A 17,579-nucleotide genomic window follows, 5' to 3' on the forward strand; every position below is an offset into this window, starting at 1 on the left:
ATGGACCACAGAAATGCTGGCGAAATCACATGGTAGAGTTCTACTGAGGCTAGAAGTAATTATCAACACAAGCAATACCAGCCCGCCAATATAATATGTTATCAATTGGCCGCCAGTGCCAATGCCGGGTGAGATCCAATGGTGCAAAAGCCTAAGTATTATTGCCTGGCGCGTGTGTCGGTAAACTCGCGAAGACTAGTTTCTACTCTCTCCATAAGCTGGAACACACAGGTAGTGATGGTGATCTCAGGATGTGAACAACCAAGTACTTCTACAATTCTACTAGTAGTAAGCACGCAAAAAAGGCTCTTTTTCTCTATATAGACCGACACCAACCTGGCTCGACGAAATCCAACAGCACGCTTCGCACAAGTCAATCCAATCGTCTCTACTATGTAGGTATGCCACCAAAGATCGCAATGACCAACCCCACCGCATGCCATGCCGACTGTCTCTCTCTCTCTGTATGAATCATACGCATGAATTTGTCTGTATGTGGATTCAGAAGAAAACAACAAGTCCGTCCGTCATCGATCTCGCATGTGCCAACGCTCAAGGAATGCTCAGGTCAAGACGACTGCAGGGGTGCGCTACACTGTACTGCACTCCATGGCAGCTCTGTGCACTGGTTGACTCAGTTCTTGACGGCACCGACTTTCCCAAGACCCTCGCCTTCGAGGTTCTTCTTGAAGCGCTTCTCAATGGCCTCCATGAACTGCGAGGTGGTGACCCAGGCCTCGCGGTCCTTGCGGCCACAGGCCAAAGCCAGATCCTTGGTCATGACGCCATCGTCATTGACGGTGTCGATGACGGCCTTCTCCAACGATTCGGCCCAGGTGACCAGCTCGGGGGTGTTGTCGAGTTGACCACGCTTGACCAGGCCACGAGTCCAGGCGAAGATGCTGGCGATCGGGTTGGTCGAGGTCTCACGACCCTTCTGGTATTCGCGGTAATGTCGGGTCACTGTGCCGTGAGCGGCTTCGGACTCGTAAGTCAATCCATCGGGCGAGATGAGCTGCGAGGTCATCAGACCCAGAGATCCGAAGCCCTGGGCGACAATGTCGGATTGCACGTCGCCGTCGTAGTTCTTCATGGCGATGACGAAGCCACCGCTGGACTTGATCATCTGCGCCACCATGTCGTCAATCAGACGGTGCTCGTACCAGATCTTCTTGTCCTCAAACTGCTTCTTGTATTCGTTGTCGTAGATCTCTTGGAAAATGTCCTTGAAGCGACCATCGTACGACTTGAGGATCGTGTTCTTGGTGCTCATGTACAGCGGGTACCCGCGGTCCAGGGCGAACTTGAAACTGGCGTGCGCAAATCCTCGGATGCTGTCATCGGTGTTGTATTGGGTCTGGGCAACACCGCCGGTCTCGGGGAAGTCAAAGACCTTGATCCGCTGGGGTTCGCCTTTCTTGGGCGTGAAAACCATTTCGAGAGTGCCTGCCTCACGGAAGACTTCGTCTTTGGCGCGGTATTGGTCACCAAAGGCATGACGACCAATAATGATGGGCTGCTCCCAACCAGGCACCAGACGGGGAATGCGTGGAATCACAATGGGCTCACGGAAGACGGTGCCGCCGAGGATGTTACGGATGGTTCCATTGGGCGATAGCCACACTAGAAGCGACGGTTAGCAAATGTGATCATAGGAGTTGTTTGCGACGACTGTCTTACTCTTCTTTAAGTTGAATTCCTTGACACGAGCCTCATCGGGGGTGATGGTAGCGCACTTGACACCGACCGAGTATTTCTTGATGGCTTCGGCGGCGTCGATGGTGACCTGATCGTTGGTCTGATCGCGGTATTCCAAACCCAAGTCATAATACTTCAGGTCGATGTCGAGGTATGGGTGGATGAACTTGTCCTTGATATCCTTCCAGATGATCCTGGTCATCTCATCGCCATCGAGCTCGACGACGGGGTTCTTGACCTTGATCTTGGCCTTCGCAGCCGAAGAAGCGCTTCGGCTCTGGACCGTCGCACTCGGGGCACCCATCCTCCTTGTTTCTGCTGACAACCTGTTGACCGTTACAGAGGCCATGCGAAATGAAGGAGAGGTTGAGGCGCAGACTCGGAAGGTCGAAGGACGTCTTGCGGCACAACCAACCAGCGCAGACCTGATTGGATTCATCGGAACGGCGAGGGGACGGGGTCGGAGCTGGAAGGTCTCGAATATAAACCAGCCTGCCAGCCGTGGGCAGGATTTAGTCCGTATTGTGTGACAGAACTCCCGAGGATGGATTCCGCAACCTAGATTTCCCAACCCGTATTAAAGTGAATTAAAGCTTTTGCGCAGTTACTTCGGCGACCTCCAGCATCGGCGCTGTTCCATGTGGAGCGGTTCCCGGATCCGGCTGAGAAGGAGGAGGGAATGCCGAGGATGCGTGGGACAGCCGACGTGGGGTGGATTGGGTTGGATTGGAAAGCAAAGATGCCACTGCTACTGGTTCTCTGCTATCAGCCAGTCCTTGATCTCAACGAAGCGGCCTGCGATCTCGGAAGTGCTCGCGAGAAGGGTCCGTGGTGGAGCGCCCCCAAGGGGAACCCGAGGCTGGTGCCTGTAACAAAAGTATTACTAAGCCTGCAAAGGGCGGAATCATCAAAGCGGCAAGGTTTTCCAGAGTCTGTTCTGAGGCTGCCAGTCCCGGTGCAGTAGTGCAACGTAGACGAGCCTCACCAAAGTCCAGCCTGCTTCCTTTGACGGTTTGACGACGACTCTACTACAAACATCATACCGCTTGTTTCCTGCCTACTCAACACCCCTTAATCACCTCCACATCTAATACCAATCATGGCCGACAAGCTCCGTACCCTTCAGCAACTCGAGTCGCTCCAAGCGAAATATGTCGGCACGGGTCACGCTGACACCACGCCGTACGAGTGGAAGAACAATATTGTGCGTGACTCGTATGCCTCTTACGTCGGACATCCTCCTCTTCTGGCATACATGGCACTGGGTCTGGGGGAAAACAAAGAGATTGTCCGGGGTCAGTTCATTGAGAAGATGATCAGGGCCAGCGGTCCGCCACCTCCACGAGAAGAAGATTGAACGATGAAGATTATTGTCCACACGAAACTACAATTTTCAACATTCCCTCCCCCACCAACTATGGCTTGAAAATCGAGTCCAGGGATTTTTGAAAGGGCCAGCTCTCGCACACCGCGTCTCTCGCACATCGCATCTAGCCTTTCAGCAATTCATCCCGGACTGCAAGTCGGAAACGCTGCACCCGCCGTTGCAGAGCCGGCGCGTTTGTGGAGGTAGATGGGCACCGCGCGTCTTGGGAAGATTCTACAGAACGCCTTGTCGACGCTGAGACGTTGGCTGAACGAGAATGAAAGCGCTACGACAATATGCCGCGTCCTCTCAAAAACAGATCATGAGCCAGACTTTGCTGGAAACTTATTTAGTGGCGCCGTTAAGGCGTACAGCACACTCTGCGTCTACAACCACCTCAGTTGAGTTGTCAGATCACAACCATCCCATCGCAATAAAACGCCCGGGATTTGGTTGCAAATATGTCTTGTTGCAGTGGCGTTAGGGCCCTGGAAGGAAAAACAAATGAAATATAGGACTGTCAGGACAATTTGCCATCGCTTGTCGCCGAGACGGCATTTTTCTCGTTACCAGAAATCCCCCTTGACGCCGAATCCCATGCTCGCCGGTTGATTCCGAAATTCCCTTTTTCAGTGTGTGCCCATTAGTCAATCCCTCTGCCGTGCCTATAGCCCCTGGTCCGTGTGGTTGAAACTCTACCCAAATTCATAGTCGTAGCCTTCGAGGACTGAAAAGTTGAAACGTTAAGAACACCGATTCGTCATCAAAAAATACCGTTGACAATGTTGCTGCCGATGGTGGCGCCGGCTCCGAAGATGGCGGCATTTCCCATTTTCTTGCCAAACTTCTTGCCTTGTTCCTCGAGCTTGCTGTATTTCCGGCCTTCGGAGTTGGTGGTCGAGCCCGTCTGGCTGATTTGTAGAGGCATGTTGCCATAGTCGGACGATTGTGGCAGAGCCATTGGGGGCCGCTTTTCATCGATAACATTGACATAACTGCGAGGGAAAATGCCTTCGAGATTTGTCCGTTCGTTGCGGCCACGCCACCCTAATTATATGTTAGCAGTAATTCTAGAATGGAATGAGCATGACGTCTAACGTACAATCATTGTTCATATGTTCCGTCACTTGTATCCGGTCTCCTTGTTGCAGCGCCAAGTCACCGGCGTCGGTGGGTGTGTATGCATAGAGAGCGGTTGCAATGGACAGGATCTGGGGAGTCTGTACATATGCTGGTGGTGGAAGAGGGGCTGGTGTCGGAACAGGAGCATAGTGTTCTTTCAGGCTCATATTTGAAAACTGGTCGACCGGAGTCTCTGTCGATGCATTGGCGGGAGCATGTAAAGGAGCATGTAAGGGCGTCTGGGCCGGAAGTTGGGCTAGGATCGAGGACAACTGTTCTGGCGAGATGATGGAGGTGTCTGCGAGGAATTCGAGTTCCTGTAAAATGTCAATGTGAGCAGCCGGCTTTGTGTAGTGACGAGGTTACACCCACAGTGCGAATTGTACGGAGAGAACGGTTAGTCAGGGCGATGGAGGCCTCGGTGGCCATGATGTCGCGCCGGATAGAGATTGAACGCGTATGAGAGGTAGGAGAAGCGAAACCGCAGCTGACCAGAGATAGAAAGAGAGTGGTAGTCTCAACCTGCAGTGGGAGAGTTGAGGGATGTGATAGATGCAGTAGTGGATGGACGTCGGTGTGGACAGGTTGAGGCGCAGTTTGAGGTTGTGACCAAGTCCAATTCAGGGACCCACGGCTCAGCTACCAGAGTTCGGTACTTGAGCAGCGCTGGCACAGGCTGGCAGTGGATGTCAGCTAACCACTGACTACAGAGAGAACAGAGAAACAACGCAGGACTGAAGAGAACATGCAACGAGAGCCAGTGATGGAGTCCTTTTGGGCGCTGGCTGGGGCGGTGGTTGCAGGAAAGGCTTCGGCGGTGCCAGTGCCCAGCGAAGCGGTAAGGGACTGGGAGCACAATTGATGGGCGCTTAATTCAGAGGAGTGAAACAGATCTGGTACGGCTCCGTCTGGCAGTGAAAGCATGACAAAGTCGAAATAATCTATTTGCTTTTCTTTGTCTTTACAAAATGCCTCGCACGGGCGGATTGGGTACAACCTGGAAATTGTGCATTTATTATTGTGGTCACACGGACGTTTTCTCTGTATGACTCCGAGCCCGGTACATGTCTCAGATGCACAAAAGGTGAGGTCTTGTCCAAGAGGCATCGGCCTGAAGCAAGTATCAAAATCTATATCCTGACTGATTGATGCAAAAGTATTCTACGAATTCAATGCGTATTTTGCGGTGCCTGCAACGAAAAGATATCTCTTTTCATCTAGAGGGACTGCGCAGTGCGTGTGCCCGGGGAAGTGCATTGATGTTGTGACACGCTTGTTCCGGGGTGTCTTGAGCATCATTCCCGGCCTAATGTGTCAGATCCGTTAGCGCGATTGGCATGGAACTAATACCTAGGTAGTGAAATTAGCGCAGTCCCAAAAAGGGACGCCCAGCCTTGCCTTCGTTTTGGCAGCCCGTATTTCGCACAATAGCATCCTTATTTCGCACAAAAACTAAACTACTTTTGGCAATACCAAGAGCCCTTCTACTATAAGGTTTATAACACCCAGAGATTACAGCTAGGTACGCGCTAAATTACTATATACCTACAATACTTTACAGCACCCCCTATTACGCCTATAACTGTTCACCTATAACGCCTATAACGCCTATAACTGTACGCCTACAACGCCAACAGTACGCCTACAACGCCAATAACTATACGCCTACAACGCCTATGACTACAAACCTACAACGCCTACAACTGCACACCGACAGCGCCTATAACTATACACCTACACGCCTATAATTGCGCGCCTATAACTACGCACTTCTAGGGGTATATAGTTATAGGTATATAGTTATAAGTGTATAGTTATAGGCGTATAGGTATAGGCGTGCAGGTATAGGTATATAGTTATAGGTATACAGTAAAGGCGTACAGTTATAGGTACCCTAGGTGTGCAGTTATAGGCGTTATAGGCGTTACAGGCGCAGAGCCGTACCGCAATAGGCGGGTGGGCAATAATATAGGATATATTAACTTGCGCAATACACGGCGCTATAGGCACTAAATGAAAGTGAACTAAAAATCGCTAAAATAGGTTTAGTTTTTATGCGAAATAAGGATGCCATTGTGCGAAATACAGGCTGCCCTTCGTTTTCGTTTACAGCTGCTTCAAGTTCTTGGACTTCGCATGACATCCATCCAAGGCATCGCTGTCACGATAACTTATAACATGTCATCACTGCCCGGTGTTGCTGATTGTTCTCCTTACCATGACTGTCAATAATGTATTTCTCATTGCAACACACCTCTCTGGTGCTGTCGAACAAGACGGCCATTGATTGTTATTCATAACCTGCTTTCCTCCACTTCCATGGTCGTGGAAATAGACAAGACAATCATGCATGCAACATGCCTTGCAGCAGACTGGCTCATCAGTGCCGGAGATCTCTATGTTCCAGAACACAGCAATGCAGATTGCCTCTCGTTTGGCGTCACTAACCGTGACAGAACTTCAAGATCCGTCCCAGTTCTTTGTTCCCCTTCATGTGCCTTTCGTTTGGATCTCCAGATCACTGTCATGCTGGTTGGTCGTGACACTGATTGAACTTCTATGCTTTGCTTGTCAGCCCTGTTTGTCACCAGCCAGGGACAAACGTGAATTTCAGCATCTCAACATATATGAAGTGATTCTTGTTTCTTGCAACGTGCTGTTCACTTGTTCTCCCCAAGCTATTGCGTTCATGGTGATTGCGACACATGCTGTGAATGAGATATACATTTTGCAGCACCAATCCTTCGTGATACGTCTCCAACTGCTACAGTCACTCAGGCTCTGAACACAACATCACTCCTATTGTCCCTATAGTAAGTACCACCCAATTCAGAGTGCAATGGTTATTCACGACCTCGTCGCAATTCCCCTGTTCATTCACTCGATTGAGTCATGTCGAGGTCGAGGACTTTCTATAAGTATCTCCATTTCTGCTCCTCGTTTTCTTGTTCTCCTCGACTTCCCTCGCGCAAGCCAGGCATTTTGCTTTATGCTCACGTCCAATATAAAAATACTGACTGGACAAGGTCTTTTGCAAGCAACCCAGCAAGTCAGACTGTCAAGATGTCGAAGCAGCAGGCACTCAAACCGCAATATTTTGTTACCCGCCAAAATGGTGCCATGGTCCCTCTCATTGCCATGGATGAGCTGCCGATCCATGTCCAGATCCGCGGGGTCTCACGTATCCTGGATCCATACGATATCGGCGGAATGATCTGTGCGGGCGTATCCGAATCTCGACATCAATATTACGTCGTCGAAGCACTCAACAACACCAAACCTTTGGTCCTCGAGAGAGGCAATGTATCCGCAACTACCGGACAAAAGATGACAGAGCCTGTGAAGACGGTCGCTCCAGTGGCAAGCACACAAATGTTACCACCACCAAAGCCTGTTACACTATCCTCGACCGCGCCACCAAAAGCATTTGGGATCGAGGAACGGCAACCGAGCGATGCCACAAGCAGTTCATGCACGGTATCTAGTGTGTCGGGCGATGGAGAAAGCAAAATTGCGGAACGCGGCAACAACCATAACGCTTCTCCCAATGCCGATACTTCCACTGCTAAAGAGACACAACAACGCCAGGACCAAGGCGACATTGGTCAAACAAAGACTCCAGTCGGCAGCAAGGAATACTGTTCCTTCTGGATCCGTCGTGGTGAATGTGACTATGCTCAACAAGGCTGTGTATACAAGCATGAGATGCCTCTCGACCTGCCCACTCTCGAGCGAATCGGTCACCGTGATATTCCACGCTGGTACCGCGAGAAGTATGCTTTAGGCAGTCTCCTTGTCGCCGGAGGAAAGAATGGACCAAGTTTTGGAGTGGCCGATCCCAACGCGACACAGCGGAATTGGCGTGTCAGCGATGATGCGAAACGTATGATTTGCCACGGACTTGGGGTATCTTCCGCCGGTCGTGGTGGAGCTCACAACTACAGATACCGCAACAAGAACCACGCCTGTGCCAAAGACAGAATCCCCGAAACGGAAAAGAAGACGGCTCCTACGTCGAAGGAAGACGATAAGGAGAAAGAGCGGAGGAAAGAAGCTATTGCCCTGAAACTGAACGAGATTGAGGAGAAAGAGCGCAAGGCTCTCGCGGCCAAGTACAAAGTCCTCAGACCCGATCATCGTTCCATCTTCGATCACGATCTGGACAGCGAGACATTCAGCAACGGTGAAGCACCTAACGATTTAATGGCTCAGATTCGTGCAAAGGAGCAGGCTGGATGGGAAGAGGAAAAAGCAAAGGCACTGGCGGCCACTCTCGATACCAGCGGAGAAAGCAGCATAACATCTGCCAAGCAAGCAGACTTGGGCAAAGGCATGAGAGGTGGCAGACGCCGAGGAGGCGGCAGACGGAGAAGAACTTGAAGCGAGGCTTCCAAAACTGGTTGTACCGTGGCGCCTGGTTCGGATCAAGTACTTCGGCTGGCAGTAGGACATGCTTTTGCTCACTCCTCACTCTGATGGGTTCTAGATGGATTTGCATTGATTGTTTTACAACGTCCTTTGCGGACTGATACCCCCTCGGTTCAATGTTTGTACATAGCTGTGCACGGCCTCCTTGCTCGTAGAAGCGGGTGTCTCGCCTGCACCCAACAGCGCCTGGTTTTGTCTGGCATGTAACAGCTCCTGTATCCTGCCCGGTTTCAATTTCCACTCCTCTGGGAATGTAACCTGTTTCTTCGACTTGTGGTGGCGGAAATCCAGCGGAATATCCTCAAAGGTGTCAGCACCGTTCCTTGCCTCGTCGAGTAACTTATTGACCAGATCACCTAGGTACCGTTTGTTTTGCGCCGGTGCCTCAAACTTTTCGCTTGACATCTTGACCATGTCGGTGTCTGGATTGTAGCGTGGCCCAACAAGCTTGATAAGTTTCAATCGTTGCGCTTCGGTGAGGTTGGGCATATCTTTGGTGCAGAACTGTACAACGACCTTTTTGGCGGCTGGATGCGCTTCACCCATATAGGTCGTGTAGCGGAAACGGAGAGGTGTTGCATTTGTGGGTGGTTGAAATGGTTTCGCATATTCTTAAGTCCACAGTTAGCATATGGCTGTACCCTGGTCAATGGGTAGTAAAGTAACACTCACGCTGCAACAACGGCATATCCCATGCGATTACCCTTGTATATTCTCTTACTTCCCGATGCACTTCCAACTCGCTGTGCGCGACGGACGAGATCGCCGAATCGTCCCATGGTTCGTCTCCATCTTCGACCTGGCCGAACTCGTCGTCCTCATCGAGAGCCCAGTAACCTATTTCCCTGGGGTCCACTGCCGAATCCGGGAAATCCACGTTCTCAACCTCTTTGTCAACTTGTTTGTCCACATCGGTGACAATGTCATCCAATGCCGCGTCGGCTTGGGCTGATTCAAAGACTGCCGCGTAATGATTTTGCAAAGCCAAATATTCTCGTTGATCTCGCTTGGACAGGAGATCGTAATCCGCACGCTCTTCAGGGCTCAGGTCATTTGCGGTGATTAATGTCCCCGGCGTCAGATACTCGGCAGGCCCATCGAAACCCTCGCCGTCGTCTTGACTCTGACTTGCCTCCTGCGCGGATCTGGAATTGGTCGGCTCATCCGCTTTTAGCGAACTTGTCGTCGAGATCTGTCGAAGTGGAACGATCTCTCTGTGCCGCAGGAGGAATTGTGGTTGACACTTCCTTTTCACAGGGATTTGTCGGCTGACTTGGAATAATGAGCGGCACAGATGCCGCGCTGAAGTAGCCATAACGGCTGAATGCTGTGTGTCGTGATGTTCATCCGCATTGGAAAGCTTCAAGTTGCATTGCACGTTATTTTTCCCGCAGGAGATTTGCGTCGACGGCCGGATAATCAGCCGTACCCCTTGGCATGATCCGCCGTATGACCGACCCCCCGACACAACGAGGTCCAGTCTGATGACTGTCTCAGTTCGTCACAGATGTGGGCATGGATGAATGCTCCTGGCCGAACGTTGCTCACTTTGGATATGGCTGAACAAGCATCGTCGGTCCATGGCCCAAAACGGTGTTTCGTAACCATCGGCGCTACGGCGTCGTTTAGCAGTCTGATCAGGCGCGTTCTGGAGCCGGAATTCATCGACGAGCTTCAACGCGCTAGTTATACTGAACTGCGCGTTCAATATGGCGATCATGAAGGGGAAAAGATCTTCCAAGCAAAAACGAAGGAGCTCAGAGAAGCACGTGCACTTGACAGGTTTGAAATCACCGGCTTTGGGTTCAACAAGGCAGGGCTCCGGGAAGAAATGATTGCAGCCAAGGGACAGTCGATTGATATCGAAGGGATGGTTATCAGTCATGCAGGTTGGTCAACTTGATTCGGGACTTGCTTCGACGTGTCCCACCCAGACTACTCTGACCGTCTCGCAACAGGCTCAGGATCGATCCTTGATGGACTCCGAGTTGGCGTGCCTCTAGTTGTTGTTCCAAACACCGACCTGTTGCATAACCACCAGGTCGAGCTGGCTGAGGTTCTGGCTGAGCAGCAATATGTTGTCTATGGAAAGCTCGAGTATGGCCGCGCTCTTCATCTTTTTTTTTTCATCTTCACTCACCTTCAAGGCATGATTTTGGGAAATTCTAGCATGCTAACTCGATTCTGAAGCAATCTGTCGGCCGCCATCGGTGAAGTTGAGACATTGCGACGAAACATGAGGAAGTGGCCCCCCTTGCGCTCTGGCGAGGTTAAGTACAAAAACGGCCTCGCCGATGTCATGGCCGAGGAAATGGGTTGGCAACTTGACTGAGCCCTGATTCGGCTTCAAAGATGGTTCTCAAAACGTTCAGGACCGGTTCCCTGCTCTTGTGATACCTATCATGCTAGGTGTGCACCTTACCAGCATTCGAGTGCAGAAGCCGACAGGGTGATGATGTTCAGGCATACCATGTCGACATATCGCTTGCCAATGCTAAAATCCCCCCAAGATTGCGCAAGACTTTTGTTTGTGGTTGGAGGGTGTATCCCACGGTTCGGAAAATTAGGATAAAGACGGGGTCCGATTCTCTCTCCACAAATCCATCACCGCCGACAGGAACAGGGTACTCTACCACACTAATAGGTTCCCGGAGTTGATCTGGAAGGTCTTCCGGGTACCCGGTTTGAGACCTCTCTCATAACTGCCACATTCCTGGGGAGTCTAGGACGGACGTCAAGCAGATGCATTGTCTCTTCTCTTTTCGTCTGCGCAGTTGGAGCACGGACCTGATGCTCCAGGTCTCTTTCTCTCCAGGATACTATGCAGAGTCCGTCGGCGTCCTCATTTTTACAATCCGGTGTCTGCCGAAACACCGTTGCTGAAGACGTACTTAATACTAACGACTCAGGGAGCCATGGGTCAAGGTCGGCGACCGTGACTCAAAATCAAAGACCTCAGGAGGAAATCTGGCATCTCCCGATTGCAGTTCTGCAGATCTGGTGCCCGGGAAAAGCAGAGGGAGGTTATCTAGTCCTTCTGGCGTCGCCGGCTTATCCCACTCATATAAGGGGAAGAATCTTGACAAATCGTCGCCCATCACGTCTACCAGCAATTGACATGTGGGACCGCCAAAGTGACGCCGTTGTATCGGATTACTTCGAGCGCTGCATTCGCAATGGCCGCAGTGCAGCCCGGGCTTTCGCGGTGATGGGCAAAGATGTAAACTACCTCAACGTCAATACAGGCAACGTGCTCAACCACCTCGGCCGTTGCTTGGGTGTCCGAACTGGATTCTGAATTTCAACCCTGTCTTCAGAATTGTCGCCAGTGACAGTGAGTCCAAGCAGCATTTATATCAAAACCGGAATGACCTTTGCGGAATCTTTTCTATCTGGCCCCAATCGCCAAAGGATAACGCCACAATCCGCTCTGCTTGGCCACTTTCATCCTGAGCCATCACGGCTTCAACAAATAAGCGATCATCCACCAGCTGTTTCAGAAGACCTGCATACCCTTCCACAGTATCGGGCGGCACGCTCTCCATGTAACCGATGTTGACGGTCCCGGCGACGTGTGGGCAGTCCTTCCGAAATCGCACAAGAGCCGCCGCCAGAGGCAGAAGCTGCATGATGCCTGAATATTCTTCTGGGCGCTGCATGTGGGCATGAACCACCAAGTCCTCGAGATTCGGAAAGCCAGCGCCGATCCGGTCCATGGCTGTGATGGCCTCGAGCTGGGCCGTTTCCGGCTGGAAATGTAGCCAGTACTCGATGCGTTTGATCTCATGGGAAGATGCTACTTTTTGACTCCGTCCTATGTTTAAATCTGGAGTCCAGCCCACGTACATTGTGCACGTTGTTGCCGCGGCGGCAAGAGCCTGCCACCCTTCCTGGAACATCTGTCTGCAAGTCAACAGGGGCCGGCAGGTTTCATTCCAGGCTGGCAACGCAGTAGACTCGTGCGTCATGGACTGGCATGCGAGGCAGTACTCGGGATGAACGGATGCTTGGTCCTTGCTCGCTGGGACAAAGCGTTGGTCTTCGAAGCCGAACACAAAAGTCCAGATCCGGCTGCGGATTTCGCCTGGTAACTCGAGTAAATGCCGTCCGCCCGCCATCGAATTATTCTCTATACAAAGGCAGTGGGTGTTCTGGTCAAAGACCAAAGTAGTGGGATGAACAACCACAAGGCTGAGGCGAGTGCTTTACTGGGAATGATGGGTATTGTCTAGAAAGGATGTCTGTCTCGTGGAGGAGCAGTTCAACTTGAATAATTGCCTCTTGGGCTTCAGCAAAATGTCAAGGCTTTTGTAACGAAGTGTAGGGTTTGAAGGTGCGGAAGAGGCTGAGTGACCATCGAGCATGGCCAATCAGGCAGCAATGCCTGAACTTAGATGCGACCCCCCGTATCTAAAGAGGATAGCCGCAGCCTTTTCAGCCTCGAAACATTCCTCCATTTAGAAGTGCGGTGAAGGGTCTCTTTACTCAACAAGGAAGCTTTACAATGTTTACGAGCCTCGTGCGGCGGTAAGTTTGGAGCCATGTTAAACCGGGTTACTTCACGTTTATGAATGTTTGGGTATCAATAAGTATGGTATTGCAGGCACTAGACAACCTCTGTGACCGCTCGCGGGGGACATCCTTGGGGCAATTGAAGGAGGATGTCTGGCGATAAGCAGGTTTCAATACAGCCGACACTGCGCAGAGTCCCCATCTGTTCACGGCCAGAAGGTATGAAGGGCGGCGGGTAGAACAAGCATCTTCCGACCGCTCTCAATCAGCAATCTTAACACCCTTCAGCAGGTTTGTTGGGGCATGGCTGCAATGACGGAGCACCGCATTCGACGTGCTTGCTGAATTTTCCGTATTGGACGCCCCAAGTTTGCCCTCGTACAGGTCTCGCTTCGGCCGCATCATGGGCACCCTGATTACTGTTTTCTGCTTTGCTTGCCTGACGAACGGCAGTCAAATGGTCGTGACCTGATCGAAGCGTGCCAGCATTAGGGTCAAATCCCCATGCAGATCCACCGCTGTAGTAGCTCTGAGTGCGCTTCTCTTGCTCCTTCTGCGCCTTTTTGTCTTGTTTGTACTTGTCGGCACGGTCTTTACTAGCCTTGCGTGTTCGCTCTCGTGCCCGCAGCACTGCCTCATGGTGAGCTCTGAGTTCTTGGGCTTGAGCTGACTTGCGCGCCTTGGCCTCCTCCCGCATCCGATGTTTGATTGTCCGGTCACTGCGGTCCGGCCGTGATCTCGTAGCCGCAAAGCAAATGTGCTTCCAAATTGAAGCAGACCTAGCCCGATGGGCAGCGCCTGATTGTACATCGGATGCGAAAGCCGGCTTCTCGCTTTGCGGCCTATGATCCGGACTGGCGTTTCCTGGCATGGTTTCAGACAGGACTGGTGTCTTCAGGAGCTGATCCAGGTTGAAGTGTGGGAGTCGTAAGAAAGGAGTCAAAAAAGTAAGCACGATGTTCGCGAGTGCGGTGCAATGTGAGGACGAGGTGTATGAAAACGGCCAGCGTTAAAACGATAAGGATCGGTGTAATCAGATACCCAACGAGGGTGAGTAATATGTTGGTGTCCATTAGGATCGGATCGTTGGCAAATAAGTGAAAGATTCTGGCGAACTGGAAAGAGTAAGATCATAGTTGCTTGCCCGCTCTTCCAACCCGCGCCTTCCTCTTCACAACCGCATGGGCTTATACTCTTCCCAGACTTTTGCCACAAGTTCCCATGCTTGAGATCTGAGGGTCGGCTGTGTTTGATGGACCTCTTTTCCACTTTTTCGTTTCGGCGTCAGCGGGGCTGGCTTATAACCTACATTTGACTGAAATCAGCCGCAGGTCGAACCTAAGCAGCCCCGGCTGATTATAACTGTTGTTGATGACAGTCAATGAATATGCTGCATCACCGCCTGACTTGATTTCAGTCCGTTTGCGGAGAACGACTATTGCTTCCCATCGCTTGTGACAATAGACTTTCGACCTTTAACCTCTCGGCAATCGTTTGTTTCAAAAACCCTGAATACCATCAAAGCTGAACATTTACGATGTTCAGCGCCGGCTATCGTTTGATCCAGTGCCGGCCGCGCCCGCATTGAAACTGGGAGGAGGCCCTTGGACAGGGCTGGGGCCAGCGCCAGGGGCAGGAGAAGGGCCTCCGGGGGCGTGCTGATGGGCTTGGCCGGGAGGAGGAGGGAAGGCCCCAGCAGCACCTGGAGGAGGAATCTGAAAGTTCGGAGGGAAAGCACCTGGGGGAGGGAAAGGAAGGCCATTAGGGAGAGGTGGAGGCGGAGCACCGTTCGGCGGGAACGGGGGAAATGGCACGCCACGACCACCAGGTGGCGGTACAACTCCTCCAGGACCTGGCGGAGGAGCTCCTGGTAGACCAAAGGGCGGGGGCGGCATGCCAGGCATTCCTGGGATCAGACTCAGTACGCGTGTGCCATCTGGATGGTCTTCCTATGTCATACCTGGAAATCCTGGCGGCGGAGGAAATCCTCCGGCACCCTGCTGGAACATGGGATTGGCTTGTCCTTCCGCAGCATAGGAAGAGGTGATCGAGTCGATGACAGACTGTGCCTTTTCATGACCAATTTCTATGTACTATCAGTATGTCGAATCTCCAGCAGTGTCCGGATTCCACGCACGCTGATAGTATTCCACGACGTTTCTCAAATGATTTCGCCCCGAATTGTGGGCTTTCCGCACAGACATGGAATCGTGAGTGAGGTACACATCGCAGTAGTCGCAGAAGAGTGCTGAGCAAGTTAGCAGGGATCTTGCAGGGGAACAGGGGCACTTATATTTCGGCATCTTGGTTGATTTCAGAAGAAGCGCCTCGAGCGATATAATGAGGGACAGGAGTTCAAGGAGATAGTATTTGATTATTTGATAGCTTTCGTTGTTTTGCGAAACACGGTCGCAAAGCGCAGAGCACGTTCAAGTAGATGGCAAATATGCAGCAGGCGGTGAAGGGCGGCAGAATAATCTCATTATTCCCGAAGTGGAAGTTGGAGTCGCGCGTCCAGCACAGCGCGGCTGCGGCCTCCCTGCATTGCCAGAGGTGCAGGTAATTTAATTGTTTACCGGATACCCGAGCAAAACTCGAACCAGTCGAAACCCAAACAACGAGGTACAATGTGCTGTCCACTGCTCTCACGTTCGTAACCTGGCTTTGACTGCTTGACTTTCACATCTATGCGGCCGTCACCAATCTACCTCCCGCAATAACTCGAGCGATGGCCGACGGGGGCAGTCTACATAACGTCCCCATAGTGCTAGACAACGGAAGTGGCACGATTCGCGCTGGCTTTGCTGGAACCGATTTGCCAGCTGCCTACTTTCCTTCATATGTCGGCCGTCCGAAGCATGTTCGTGCCCTTGCCGGGGCCCTTGAAGGAGATGTCTTCATCGGACCAAAAGCGCAGGAATTACGTGGCTTGTTGAAAATCAGATACCCCCTTGAGCATGGAGTTGTCACCGACTGGGATGATATGGAAAAGATATGGACCTACGTTTATGACCAGGAGCTAAAGACTTTGAGCGAAGAGCATCCTGTCCTGCTCACCGAACCACCCCTGAACCCCAGACAAAATCGAGACATGGCCGCCCAAATCTTGTTCGAGCAATTCAATGTGCCTGCCGTGTACATGTCCATCCAAGCAGTCCTCAGCCTGTACGCCAGTGGTCGAACTACAGGCATCGTGCTCGACAGTGGCGATGGGGTCAGTCATGCGGTCCCTGTCTACGAGGGATTCGCCATTCCAAGTAGTATACGAAGGATTGATGTTGCAGGAAGAGACATCACCGAACACATGCAGCTGCTGCTTAGGAAGAATGGGCATGTCTTCCACACTAGTGCCGAGAAGGAAATAGTGAGGATCATGAAAGAGAAAACGGCGTACGTGGCATTGGATCCACGGAAAGAGGAGAAGGACTGGTCCCAAGGGATCTGGAAGAATGAAAAACGAGATATTGAATACCCGCTGCCCGACGGGAGGAAAATCAAACTTGGAGCAGAACGGTTCCGAGCCCCAGAAATCTTGTTCGAGCCCGAACTGATCGGGTTGGAGTATCAGGGGGTCCATCAGATGGTGGTTGATGCGATCAGCCGCACAGACATGGATCTGCGAAAGAACCTCTTTGGCAATGTTGTCCTGAGCGGTGGTACGACGCTATGTAAAGGCTTTCCAGACCGACTCCTGTATGAAATGCAGAGATTGGCCGTCAAGGACATGCGCATCAAGATATTCGCACCTCCCGAGCGCAAATACAGTACCTGGATTGGCGGAAGCATTCTCGCGGGCTTGAGCACATTCCGAAAGGTAAGTTTATCCCGTGTGCTCGGAGTCTCGGCCATATTTCAGGAACAACAGCTGACCATGACTGCGTAGATGTGGGTGAGCATTGACGACTGGCATGAGAATCCGGACATCATCCACAGTAAATTCACCTGAATGCGGCAGTTGACCCAAACAATCACTTTCGCAAGAGTCACGGGGCGAGAAGCACGGCCAATGTACGGACCTTGAGGCCACGGTGTGAACAAAGTCCGCCGGCTAGGAGGCGTTCAACGTTCAGCGGTGCGAGGACAATGACAAGTACTATAGCTCTCACCTGCTGTCGCAATTCGGCCAACTCTTAAAGAAGCACGGAAAATCGGGCTCGGGATCGGTCAGTGCTGATCAGCGGTGCCAGCGGCCAAAAAGAGCAAACACAAGTGTCAGTTGGAATTTGCGGGGGAAGTGCGAGAATCTGGGGCAATGTCCCGCTTCTTCGGTTGACTAGTTGTACTGGCACGGCAAGTCCGAAGCTTCCTCCTTTTCGGCAGGCCTTCCCGAAACTACTTTATGCAAAGGGGTGCCTTGAACATGGAGGACCTTTGCCTCGAGCAAATGCTTGTGTCCAACTTGGACACCAGAGAGTTTCAGCTGGCTAAGCAATCGCCTGCAGCCGCCAGATCT

The 17,579-nt window shown here is 51.8% G+C and overlaps 10 protein-coding genes across 10 annotated transcripts; 4 read left to right on the plus strand and 6 right to left on the minus strand.

Moving 5' to 3' along the window:
- Positions 1–16: 16 nt before the first annotated feature.
- Positions 17–2,529, minus strand: HMPREF1120_06787 (isocitrate dehydrogenase [NADP], mitochondrial). The gene is made up of 2 exons (XM_009160997.1): positions 1,681–2,529; positions 17–1,623 (listed from the first exon to the last, which is right to left on the minus strand). The coding sequence occupies exons 1-2, from the start codon at positions 2,135–2,137 to the stop codon at positions 635–637; spliced, it is 1,446 nt and encodes a 481-aa protein (XP_009159245.1). The 5' UTR covers positions 2,138–2,529; the 3' UTR covers positions 17–634.
- Positions 2,530–2,797: 268 nt separating this feature from the next.
- On the plus strand, positions 2,798–3,055 carry HMPREF1120_06788 (uncharacterized protein; the record flags this gene model as incomplete). Its single annotated transcript, XM_009160998.1, has 1 exon — positions 2,798–3,055. The coding sequence occupies one exon, from the start codon at positions 2,798–2,800 to the stop codon at positions 3,053–3,055; it is 258 nt and encodes an 85-aa protein (XP_009159246.1).
- Positions 3,056–3,364: 309 nt separating this feature from the next.
- On the minus strand, positions 3,365–5,150 carry HMPREF1120_06789 (uncharacterized protein). Its single transcript, XM_009160999.1, has 3 exons — positions 4,559–5,150; positions 4,167–4,503; positions 3,365–4,111 (listed from the first exon to the last, which is right to left on the minus strand). Exons 1-3 carry the CDS (start codon positions 4,613–4,615, stop codon positions 3,828–3,830), a joined length of 678 nt encoding a protein of 225 aa, XP_009159247.1. The 5' UTR covers positions 4,616–5,150; the 3' UTR covers positions 3,365–3,827.
- A 1,941-nt stretch (positions 5,151–7,091) lies between these two features.
- HMPREF1120_06790 (uncharacterized protein) lies at positions 7,092–10,306 on the minus strand. The gene is made up of 2 exons (XM_009161000.1): positions 9,287–10,306; positions 7,092–9,225 (listed from the first exon to the last, which is right to left on the minus strand). Exons 1-2 carry the CDS (start codon positions 9,927–9,929, stop codon positions 8,693–8,695), a joined length of 1,176 nt encoding a protein of 391 aa, XP_009159248.1. The 5' UTR covers positions 9,930–10,306; the 3' UTR covers positions 7,092–8,692.
- HMPREF1120_06791 (uncharacterized protein) lies at positions 7,250–8,566 on the plus strand (the record flags this gene model as incomplete). Its single annotated transcript, XM_009161001.1, has 1 exon — positions 7,250–8,566. One exon carries the CDS (start codon positions 7,250–7,252, stop codon positions 8,564–8,566), a length of 1,317 nt encoding a protein of 438 aa, XP_009159249.1.
- On the plus strand, positions 10,170–10,946 carry HMPREF1120_06792 (beta-1,4-N-acetylglucosaminyltransferase; the record flags this gene model as incomplete). Its single annotated transcript, XM_009161002.1, has 3 exons — positions 10,170–10,503; positions 10,573–10,711; positions 10,805–10,946. The coding sequence occupies 3 exons, from the start codon at positions 10,170–10,172 to the stop codon at positions 10,944–10,946; spliced, it is 615 nt and encodes a 204-aa protein (XP_009159250.1).
- On the minus strand, positions 10,902–12,918 carry HMPREF1120_06793 (uncharacterized protein). Its single transcript, XM_009161003.1, has one exon. The coding sequence runs from the start codon at positions 12,730–12,732 to the stop codon at positions 11,971–11,973; it is 762 nt and encodes a 253-aa protein (XP_009159251.1). The 5' UTR covers positions 12,733–12,918; the 3' UTR covers positions 10,902–11,970.
- A 482-nt stretch (positions 12,919–13,400) lies between these two features.
- On the minus strand, positions 13,401–13,997 carry HMPREF1120_06794 (uncharacterized protein; the record flags this gene model as incomplete). Its single annotated transcript, XM_009161004.1, has 1 exon — positions 13,401–13,997. The coding sequence occupies one exon, from the start codon at positions 13,995–13,997 to the stop codon at positions 13,401–13,403; it is 597 nt and encodes a 198-aa protein (XP_009159252.1).
- Positions 13,998–14,667: 670 nt separating this feature from the next.
- HMPREF1120_06795 (uncharacterized protein) lies at positions 14,668–15,330 on the minus strand (the record flags this gene model as incomplete). Its single annotated transcript, XM_009161005.1, has 3 exons — positions 14,668–15,032; positions 15,087–15,212; positions 15,264–15,330. 3 exons carry the CDS (start codon positions 15,328–15,330, stop codon positions 14,668–14,670), a joined length of 558 nt encoding a protein of 185 aa, XP_009159253.1.
- A 524-nt stretch (positions 15,331–15,854) lies between these two features.
- HMPREF1120_06796 (actin-like protein) lies at positions 15,855–17,072 on the plus strand (the record flags this gene model as incomplete). The annotated part of the gene is made up of 2 exons (XM_009161006.1): positions 15,855–16,940; positions 17,010–17,072. 2 exons carry the CDS (start codon positions 15,855–15,857, stop codon positions 17,070–17,072), a joined length of 1,149 nt encoding a protein of 382 aa, XP_009159254.1.
- Positions 17,073–17,579: the final 507 nt, after the last annotated feature.

This window comes from Exophiala dermatitidis (assembly GCF_000230625.1).
Source record: "Exophiala dermatitidis NIH/UT8656 unplaced genomic scaffold supercont1.5, whole genome shotgun sequence".
Taxonomy (NCBI): Eukaryota; Fungi; Ascomycota; class Eurotiomycetes; order Chaetothyriales; family Herpotrichiellaceae; genus Exophiala; species Exophiala dermatitidis.

Bases quoted from the DNA above. Each gene is read 5' to 3' on its own strand.
- HMPREF1120_06793 (XM_009161003.1), bottom strand. From the start codon at position 12,732: ATGGCGGGCGGACGGCATTTACTCGAGTTACCAGGCGAAATCCGCAGC.
- HMPREF1120_06789 (XM_009160999.1), bottom strand. From the start codon at position 4,615: ATGGCCACCGAGGCCTCCATCGCCCTGACTAACCGTTCTCTCCGTACA. The intron at 4,504-4,558 runs GTGGGTGTAACC...GACATTTTACAG, and splicing joins CTCTCCGTACAATTCGCACT to GAACTCGAATTCCTCGCAGA. The intron at 4,112-4,166 runs GTACGTTAGACG...ACATATAATTAG, and splicing joins GGAACATATGAACAATGATT to GGTGGCGTGGCCGCAACGAA.
- HMPREF1120_06790 (XM_009161000.1), bottom strand. From the start codon at position 9,929: ATGGCTACTTCAGCGCGGCATCTGTGCCGCTCATTATTCCAAGTCAGC. The intron at 9,226-9,286 runs GTGAGTGTTACT...TGTGGACTTAAG, and splicing joins GGATATGCCGTTGTTGCAGC to AATATGCGAAACCATTTCAA.
- HMPREF1120_06787 (XM_009160997.1), bottom strand. From the start codon at position 2,137: ATGAATCCAATCAGGTCTGCGCTGGTTGGTTGTGCCGCAAGACGTCCT. The intron at 1,624-1,680 runs GTAAGACAGTCG...CGTCGCTTCTAG, and splicing joins GGAATTCAACTTAAAGAAGA to TGTGGCTATCGCCCAATGGA.